The sequence below is a fragment of the Carassius carassius genome, chromosome 4 (genome assembly GCF_963082965.1).
Source record: "Carassius carassius chromosome 4, fCarCar2.1, whole genome shotgun sequence".
Taxonomy (NCBI): domain Eukaryota; kingdom Metazoa; phylum Chordata; class Actinopteri; order Cypriniformes; family Cyprinidae; genus Carassius; species Carassius carassius.
Window position 1 is genome coordinate 11,790,684 of NC_081758.1, and position 9,605 is coordinate 11,800,288.

A 9,605-nucleotide genomic window follows, 5' to 3' on the forward strand; every position below is an offset into this window, starting at 1 on the left:
ACCCGTGTCCGAGGTACTCGTTGGAGTTTTGGACCCGAACCCGCTCGGGTCTCGGGTCGGACCTCGGGTTTTCGGATCCAAGTGGACCCGTGAAGACCTCTACAATCAGTATCAACAAAATTGATCTTTGCAATGCAGATAAAACAGAAGCTGCATCTGAAGTGCCATTTAGATGTTTTTACACACTGTTTAATGCAGCTCCATGGAACATGGAATACTTTAACCTGCAGTTACAAATGAACAAATAATGTTTTGATATTTTAAAGATAAAACATTGAAAACTGATGTTTGAAATTATTTAAAAAATGAAAAGGTTCCATTAAATGTGAAATTAAAACCGCCAATAGGTGGCAGCGAGTCACTGTTAATAAGTGAGTCATTGCGATTGAACCGAATCATTTAAACGGTTGATTCATTCAGGAACGAAACACTTTAATGTTGCTCAGAGACGCAAAACTGTGGCTGCAGCAGGTGCTGCACTTTTTTCACTTCTTAAACTATTGTGAATTTACATTCTGCGTTTAAATTAATAGGACCCACTGTAAATAATCCTAGAGGTGGCCGCAGGGGTGGCCAGAGTTTATACAGGGGTGGCTGTGGCCACCCCTGGCCACCTCAGTGGTGAATTGAAGTTGAAGCACACATTCAGCAGACATGCCTGAGAAGAAACTGTGTGAGTGCGGTAAGTTTGGGTTTCTTTCAAAATTCTGCTAATTTGAAGTAGCATTGTATTTGGTCTCCAAATATCACTGAAGTTCCTTTCTGCCTGCTGAGGAAATACACTGGTGTCTTTTGCAGTAACAGGCAATGACATTGAGCAAGGACACCTTCTCCCACTGACAGGCTCAATGGCATTAGAAGATTTGTTCCAAGAGTGTAATGCCATTGTACTGTTCTGTCTGAGGAAGTCCTGCTTGTTTTGGAAATGTCATGAGAACTAATAATATCTTAATATTTGATAGAAAATTCATGCCATTTAATAAAATCTTAATATGAAATCTTAATAAACCTTCAAATAAAATAAAATAAAATAAAATCTTAATATGTCATTGGAAAGTAATAATATTTTAATATGTTATGGAAAAATAATGTAAATTAATAAAATCTTAATATGTGATGCAAAAGTCGTGAAAATTGAAATCCTATCATGGACAATTTGTGGAAATTAAAAAATCTTAATATATCACGGAAATGAAGGTCATGAAAATAAAATTCTTAGTGTGTCATGCAACAGTTGTGGAAATAATTAATATCTTAATGTGTCATGCAAAAGTCATGGAAATAAAAAAAAATCATAATATGTCACAGAAGTTAATAATATATTAGTTATGAAAAGTAATGGAAATTAATAATATGTTAATATTTAGTGGAAATTAGTAATATCATAATATGTCTTTGAAAAGTCATGGAAATTAAGAAAAATCTTTATATGACATGGGCAATTTGCAGAGTAAATCCAACTTGAGAAAGTCAGAAATGATAGGAATAGCCATACTGTATTTTCATTTTTCTAGGTATGTTTTAGATATACTGTAGAGAGTTTTTTAAATATCCATTAAAATGTAACCCTATTAAATTAACAAAATATTTTTAGTTCTATCAGCAAAAATTCTATTTCTCCAGTCCTAAAGCATAGAAAGGCCTATCTGACTTTAACAGCATGTCCATTAGCATCATCCAACTTGTACTGTTCCTTCCATCGCCTGTATTTGGTGCGAGTTTTCTTGCAGGCAAAACGTGCAATGTCTATCATGAAGATCCAGGAGAGAGTGTAAATAGCCACTCCACCAACTTTCACTATGAGCGATGGCTTCAGAGAGGATAATTCACAATAGAGCATTCTGCTCCCAACACCAATCCTCACAGAGGCAAACAGAAGAATGAAGAGCAGGTCCACCACGTCTCCTGCTAAACTCTCATAGCGGCCCATGCGCTTGAGGAACCAGCGGGCCTGCAGGAGCGGGTTGGTGATCTCACTGCCGAACAGGACAGCACAGGTCTCGATGCCCGACTCACCCAGCCCTAGTGCCAGCACGAGTCCAAATATGCTCATGGTGTGGTGGGCCAGCATCACCGGACCCTCAGTGCGGAAATACACACACCAAGCCATGTCAAAGAGGAAGTATCCTAAGCTGAGCACAAGAGCCAGGATCTGGAGAGATGTGTTTTCAGTACCTGGAAGAGAGTCAGAAGTCACATCCAATGAATCTAAATAAAATTCTTGAAGCTTTAATAAACCTTACAGACAGAGGACATTCATAATCAATCCATCACCAAAGGTGCTATCTATCTATCTATTTATCTATCTATCTATCTATCTATCTATCTATCTATCTATCTATCTATCTATCTATCTATCTATCTATATATATATATATATATATATATAAAACAGTTTTTTTTTTTTGCTATTTAAATATCACTTACTGCACCAAATTGAATGTATCTATTCAGACTGGGCTTCTGAATAAAACCGATGTGTTTTTTTCCTGCAATATGTACAGTATATAAGCCTGATTAAATATTACACTCAAATAATGTTGAGTAAATTTTTTAACTCTTTTTTTTTATTACTGTTTTGTTTAAAAGGTTCAATAAACCATTCCATTTAATAGAAAATGTTTTGTTGTTGTTTTTTTTATTTTCTAACTATTATTTAATATGTCAGGCTTTAGAGGGTTTTCCAAACAGGACAACTTACCGGGGTGTGTGAAAGGCCATGGCCCAGCAATGAAGCCAATGTAGGCAGTCACACAGACGATCAGGATGCCGTGGAGCAGAGTTACCAGTCTGCAGTTCCACTCAAAATCTTTCGCACTGTTCCAGTGACACAGCAGCACATACAGAAAGAACCAGCCAATCAGGCTGCAGCTCGTCTCCACAATCATCAAAGACATCTCTGTACTGAAAAGACAAAATAGACATATTAATAAGATGAACAATTGTGTAGCAAATATTTGAAATGACTGTCTGCATCAGGGTATTAGTTAACTATAACTAAAATCAAAAAGACTTGAAATCAAATATGCATTCACCGGCCACTTTATCAGGTACACCTGTTAAATTGCTTGGTAACACAAATCACATGGCAGCAGCTCAATGCATCTAGGTGTGGTGAAGACGAGTTGGTAAAGTTCAATCCGAGCATCAGAATGGGGAAGAAAGGGGATTTAAATTACTTTGAACGTGGAATAGCGGGCTGATCTGAGTATTTCAAAAACTGCTGATACTGGGATTTTCACGCACAACTATCTCTAGGGTTTACAGAGAATGGTCAGAAAAAGAGAAAATATCCAGTAAGAAGCAGTTGTGTGGATGAAAATGCCTTGTTGATGTCAGAGGTCAGAGAAGAATGTCAGACTGGTTAGAGATGATAGAAAGGCAACAGTAACTCAAATAACCACTCGTTACAGACAAGGTACACAGAATACCATCTCTGAACACACAACACGTCGAACCCTGAAGCAAGATGAGCTACAGCAGCAGAAGGCCACACCGGGTGCCGCTCCTGTCAGCTAAGAACAGGAAACAGAGGCTATATTCACACAGGCTCAACAAAACTGGACAACAGAAGATTGGAAGCTACTTCCAGCAGGATAATGCACCCATGTCACAAAGCTTAAAACATCTCAGACTGCTTTCTTGAACATGACAGTAAATTCACTTTACTCAAATGGCCTCCACAGTCAACAGATCTCAATCCAATAGAGCAGCTTTAGGATGTGGTGGAATGGGAGATTTGCATCATGGATGTGCAGCCGACAAATCTGAGGCAACTGAGTGATGCTATCATGTCGATATGGACCAAAATCTCTGATCTCTGATACTCTGTTGAGTATATGCCACCAAGAATTAAGACAGTTCTGAAGGCAAAGGGGGGTCCAATCCAGTACTAGGAAGGTGTACCTAATAAACCGGCCAGTGAGTGTAATTTAACTAAAATGCATTTTTTTAAAAACATATTTCATTCAGTTAGTTGCTGAGGCCACATTCCTCATTTTTATGTCATGTAACTTGATGTACAAACAAAACTCAAATAAAACATAATGAACACTATATACATAGGCTACTTAAAAAAAGCATAACAAAGCAGAATTATTAAAAATTAAAGATAAATAGAAAGTTTAATAAAATATAAATTGTGTTTACCAAATAATTTCTGGCTGCATCATAGTTATTATAATTAACTAAAACTAAAACCATAAAATCAATTTGACACCATTCCTCATTTTCATTAAAATTTCAAATATGGATACTAATTACAAATATTAATAATAACTATAATGGTATCTAATCTAATAGTATGATACTAAAAAACACTAGTCTAAATGTTTATCTAGTTTTAAATTTGACAATATATTATACCTTAGATAACAGATAAGTTATAAAAAAAATGCTTAATATCATCTCAGTTGAGTGTCTTAATTGTTCAAATGCATTTTGCAAAAAAAGTCATTTACAAACCTCAGATACAACTCATGCGTATGGACCTAAACATCCTGGTAAATCCATGATGTAGCTCCAGGCCTCTCCACAACCCAGTGCATTCTCAGTGCATTACAGATCATGTCAGGACATCATCCATGCATGTGACATCTCCGACAGAAAAGTCCTGAAAGCGGTGTGACACGACAGACACAACCACGGTGTAAACTACAATGCTTCTGATCACTCACTTCCTTTTCTCTCTGCAGCCTCAAGCGGCTTTAGCCTCTTATGAGATTAGACTCTTCACTCCCAATATACCCCCAGATAAATTCCACACTACATGGAGCCATTCATCTGCCCATCCTATGACCTAACAGTGGGGTGATTTGTGCCCTCATAAACTTCCCACTTTAATTTCATTCAAGCTTTACTGTAGTAAGGAGGGATTTGGGAATTGTGCCAAAAAAGGAAGTATTGTGCAACATCTTAGTCTCAGGTGCCTGAAGGTCATTACTTATAAGACACAGGATTACTTTTATACTCACAGTACACGGCATTCAACAGGGATACATTAATGCTAGTAGAAAAATAAAAGAGAACGTCTTGCGGAATTTGAAAAAAGTGATGACATACATAAAGGTTTAGAAAAAATAGAGGTTTTGTTGCAGCCAGCCGTTTTATTATTTTTTTAAAGAAACTTTAAGTGATTCATTTTTAAAAGAACCACATTTTTGTTAGTGTAAAGAACATTTCCACTAATAGTAGCTTTTGTGTGATGGAAAGGTTCCATGGATGTTAAAGCAACTGCATGTAGTTCTGTGTATTTTTGTGACTTTGGAGCCCCCTACAGTAAAATGAGTGGTATTTACTGTCGTAAACAGAGTGGTGGATAGCTGTACACATTCGAACATACTTCTTTTTTCACATACAGTTTTTCGCTTACTATATAGCAGGGTAGTATGCGATACTGAATGCAGCCATATGTTCTCCATAGCCCTAGCGGGACTTTGATGTCATACATCAATTGGTCTGCACAGCACGATTCATAGCAGAGCACATTAAATGGCAGTGAAGTCATGCAACTAATACTGATAGATCACGTGACAATGACAACATGGAGAATATAGTACGTCCAGATTACATTAATACCATAGGTATATAGAACATAATCTTTTTCTGCGGTCATGAAGTAATTACTTCTACAAAAAAGTACTTAAAAGAGTATAAAATGCGATTTTGGATGCAGCCACAGTGTGAAGTGATGCGACTGATGCTTGTAGGTCACATGACAATGACAAAATAACAAATATTGTATGTCCAGGTTTGATTCCTGCCGTAAAGTAATCCACTCTTGCAGAATTACGTACATTAAATTAAATGTACGTAAATTTACGTACCCAATCAATATTACAATCTTAGAGAGCAGACTTTTGGGGACCTTTATGTATGAAAGAAACAGAAGCCATTCGCCTTTTTAGAAGTCAGTGTACCATTTGAAACTGACATTTCAAGGTAAAAAATTTGATACAAATTTTTCAGAGCCTAAATAATAACCTGTAAATCTCAAACGAAATTTTGTGGCATAATGTAAATGAAAACACCCGGATGCTTTCACTTTTCAAGTTCACCCAAGAAGGTCCAGTGATTTACAATGATTAATAAACAAAGTAAAACTTGAGGTCATGTTAGCAGACACTGGTTCTGCCATCGTAAATGAACATCAATTCATGTATGCTCAGTTTTAAGAGAGAATTGTAAACGTTGAAAGATTGTGCTCTGCTGTCCACATGCACATATAACAAATTTAAGCAAATATTTAAATATGAAACTTCACATTTTTAAAGACATAAATCATATTTCGTTATTGTTGCCATGTTCTCAGGTATTTTGGACTGACTTCTAAAATCTGGTCTCAATGAATATACTGTCCTAACTACTATCGTTTTGATTCTTGAATATAAAGAAATACTGCTTATTGTTATAATAACATGATAAACTTGAGAAATGTCTGAAAATGTATTTTTTTATTTATTTCTGGACAAAACGACACAATAACAAGTAACAAAAATGGGAATCAAAATAACACAAAAGAGAAAAATAATACAATTTCAACAAATTTTAAGAAAGTCACTAAAAACAAGAACAGAATTACAACAAATTTTATAGTTAATGATGACACAATTGAATCACCCCCTATCAAAAACCTGTTCCTTAATTGTATCACCCAGGACGTGACAATTTAATTTAATTATTTATTTATGTTTTTGTTCAGCAGGCCAAACATTATTAACTATAAGCATAGGATTTGATGAATTGTATGATGTTTTGTGGGGTTGGTTTGTATTGTAAGCTAAAGTATAACTGTCAATCCTCTGAATGTCTTTATTCCATCTGGTTTAGTATCCTGTTAATCATCTTGCAATAATGTAAATAATCAAGCTATAATTAATAAAGTTTAAATGGGCTTGACCAGAGCATATTTCTGAAAGCCTGTATTTCTGCTAAACAATTTTAAATAATAAATTCCTTAAATTACAACATGGTAACAGTTAAAGAGTTTAAAGGGACTGAGCAGAAACAGAAGTGATCCACATGCACGGATGTCTCACTGAGGTCAGGACAGGTCGATAATGATCAATGATAAATAAATCCTGATTCAGAGCAGCTCGAGTCCTGTGTGTGATTTTAGTGACCTGTAGAGGGCAGCCTTCCTCTACATTTCTATCAGTTTGAACTGGAAACTATTTTGAGTTGAATTAAACATATTTCATGATTTTAGTCAGGTCTTTCAGACATTTCTGATTATTGTCATAAGAATGACTAAAGTTTTCAAATTTCATTATAAACATGATGTGTCTGGTGAATTTCTTGAACTTTAGCGATATGGAATTAAAACTCAGAATAACACTAACCACAAGGGATAGTTCACCCAAAAATTTAAATTTGCTGTTTTTTTGTTTGTTTTTGTTTTTTGCTTAACCCCAAGGCATCCAAAATGTAGGTGACTTTGTTTCTTCAGTAGAACACAAACCAAGATTTTTAACTCAAACCGGTGCAGCCTGTCAGCAGGGCCGTGTTATCCTAATGGGCAACATGGGCTGCAGCCCAGGGCCCTAAACACTAGGGGGCCCCCGAGACAATTCTCTTTTACTAGCCCAAATAATAAAGACTTTTAAATATAGAAAATGAGATAGGAGTGTAAATGGCAATCAAAAATATGTTTAATACACAAATATCAACAAATATGAAGTAAATAATTTCATTTAACTATTTATAGGGTATCTGCAGAATTTTAAAAAAAAGAGCCGCACAAGTAAAATGAACACTGCATGAGTGGTGTTGGACAATGTCTATGGTAACATACAGTATTGAGCCATACAATTACATGATTTACAGTTCAGATACAAGAATTTCACACACACAAAAAAAGTCTTATAGGCTACAACAGCATTTCAGCCTTTAGACCATTTTTATGTCATTTTACATAAAAATGGTCAGCATTACTGTCTTAATTGTTTAGATTTTTAGAAGGCACATTAACTTCTTTCTAATTTACAACTCTATGTGTTTGCTGCATAAAAAAAAACATGAGTTGATATTTGCACTGATCTTGACCAGCAAGAAACAGCAAGAAAGGCTTGTTGGAAATGCACATTCATATTCTCTGCCACGAAATATAGAAACAAAATTATAATAAAAAAAAGATTAACTTCTAGTTTATTAGCTATTGAACTTGGACCTCATTATTGAAAGCCAAATTCAAGCACCAAAAGCAGCCCACACTCTATATGTTCTTTCATTAAAAACATAATAAAAGTAAAAAATAAAAATCATTTTCATGCATTCATAGGCTACATGGTGCCATTATTTAAAAACGCTTTATTGACTGACGTGTCATAGATGGTCAGTTGTGCTTTCAAATATTATGCCATATTGTATGTATAATTTCCATGACATTTTTGTATGACGAATAAGGATTTAATTGAGGAAGTCTCTTTGAAGAAGAGCAGGAAGAAGCCCTTTTAGTGGTGTGTGATATTTAATAAATTTTATTTGCTGAGCTGTTTCTGATTTGTAAGATTTTTACTTGATAACACTGTTTAATTTAAGTAAATAGCCTATATGGGATTATGAGGTGCGCATTGTTTATTTTTATTTCATGAGCATTTATTTCGGAATGTGCGCATCTTTATATGCTGTTTGTTCAATTAATATAACATGATAGGATACACCAGGGGTATGGGGGGGGGGGCAAACACTTAACGTTGCACTGTCTGTCAGTCATATAATGTAAGTAGATGGGAATCACGGCTAAAACACAATAAAAAAAATACATACACAATCAAAACCAAATTAAACCCTACGGCTTGTGACGATACATTGATGTGTAAAGACACAAAACGATCGGTCTGTGCCAGAAACTATACAGTATTTATATTGTTTTTTTTTTGTTTTGTTTTTTACCTCTGATTCATGCAGTGTCCGAACTGTTAGAACTCTCCTGAGCGCGTTCTCAGCAGCAGGTGCATAAGTCATTTTCTTTTTCTTTTTGATTTATGGCGGATCACAAATTTATAAGTGCATTACCCGCCACCTATCTCTCTAATGGACCATTGACACTCTATCTACAATTTCAGTAAGGAGTGTCAATGGTCCACTTGAGAGATAGGTTGTGGTCGCGTATGCATAGTCATGAGCCGCAGGGTTTAATTTTTTTTATTGTATGTTTTAGCCGTGATTCTCATTCACTTCCATTATAAGACTGAAAGACTGCAATGGTTTGTTAAAAATCTTCATTTGTGTTCTACTGAAGAAACAAAGTCACCTACATCTTGGATGCCCTGGGAGCAAGCAGATAAACATTTTCATTTTTGGGAGAACTATCCCTTTAAGAACAATATGTTCAGTGAAACGTACTGGTTACTAACGTAACCTCGGTTCTCTCTAGAAGAGGGAACGAGTACTGCGTCTTAGCTAAGACGCTACGGGAAAAGTCTCTTTTTACGAAATACTGAAGCAAAAAATTATCCTTAATTTTGAATTTTTGTAAAGCGCATTTGCAGCAGTACACAGCCATAGGCGAGACAGCTCGCTCGCTCATTGGCTGCTCTGCGGCAACTGCACAGCCTATCGAGCGCCCTTCATGCCACTTCCCGCCGAAACGGGTGTGGCCCAAC

The 9,605-nt window shown here is 35.8% G+C and overlaps 1 protein-coding gene across 2 annotated transcripts; it reads right to left on the reverse strand.

Moving 5' to 3' along the window:
* Window positions 1-1,291: 1,291 nt before the first annotated feature.
* On the reverse strand, window positions 1,292-8,948 carry LOC132129597 (TLC domain-containing protein 5). 2 transcript variants are annotated; one of them, XM_059541242.1, is made up of 4 exons: window positions 8,893-8,948; window positions 4,465-4,612; window positions 2,702-2,904; window positions 1,292-2,175 (listed from the first exon to the last, which is right to left on the reverse strand). In XM_059541242.1, exons 3-4 carry the CDS (start codon window positions 2,895-2,897, stop codon window positions 1,643-1,645), a joined length of 729 nt encoding a protein of 242 aa, XP_059397225.1. In that variant the 5' UTR covers window positions 2,898-2,904; window positions 4,465-4,612; window positions 8,893-8,948; the 3' UTR covers window positions 1,292-1,642. The 2 variants fall into 2 exon arrangements, with proteins under 2 accessions (XP_059397225.1, XP_059397218.1); XM_059541235.1 differs by lacking the exon at window positions 8,893-8,948 and having other exon boundaries at window positions 4,465-4,705.
* Window positions 8,949-9,605: the final 657 nt, after the last annotated feature.

Bases quoted from the DNA above. Each gene is read 5' to 3' on its own strand.
- LOC132129597 (XM_059541242.1), bottom strand. From the start codon at position 2,897: ATGTCTTTGATGATTGTGGAGACGAGCTGCAGCCTGATTGGCTGGTTC. The intron at 2,176-2,701 runs GTAAGTTGTCCT...ACTCTCTTCCAG, and splicing joins ATGGCCTTTCACACACCCCG to GTACTGAAAACACATCTCTC.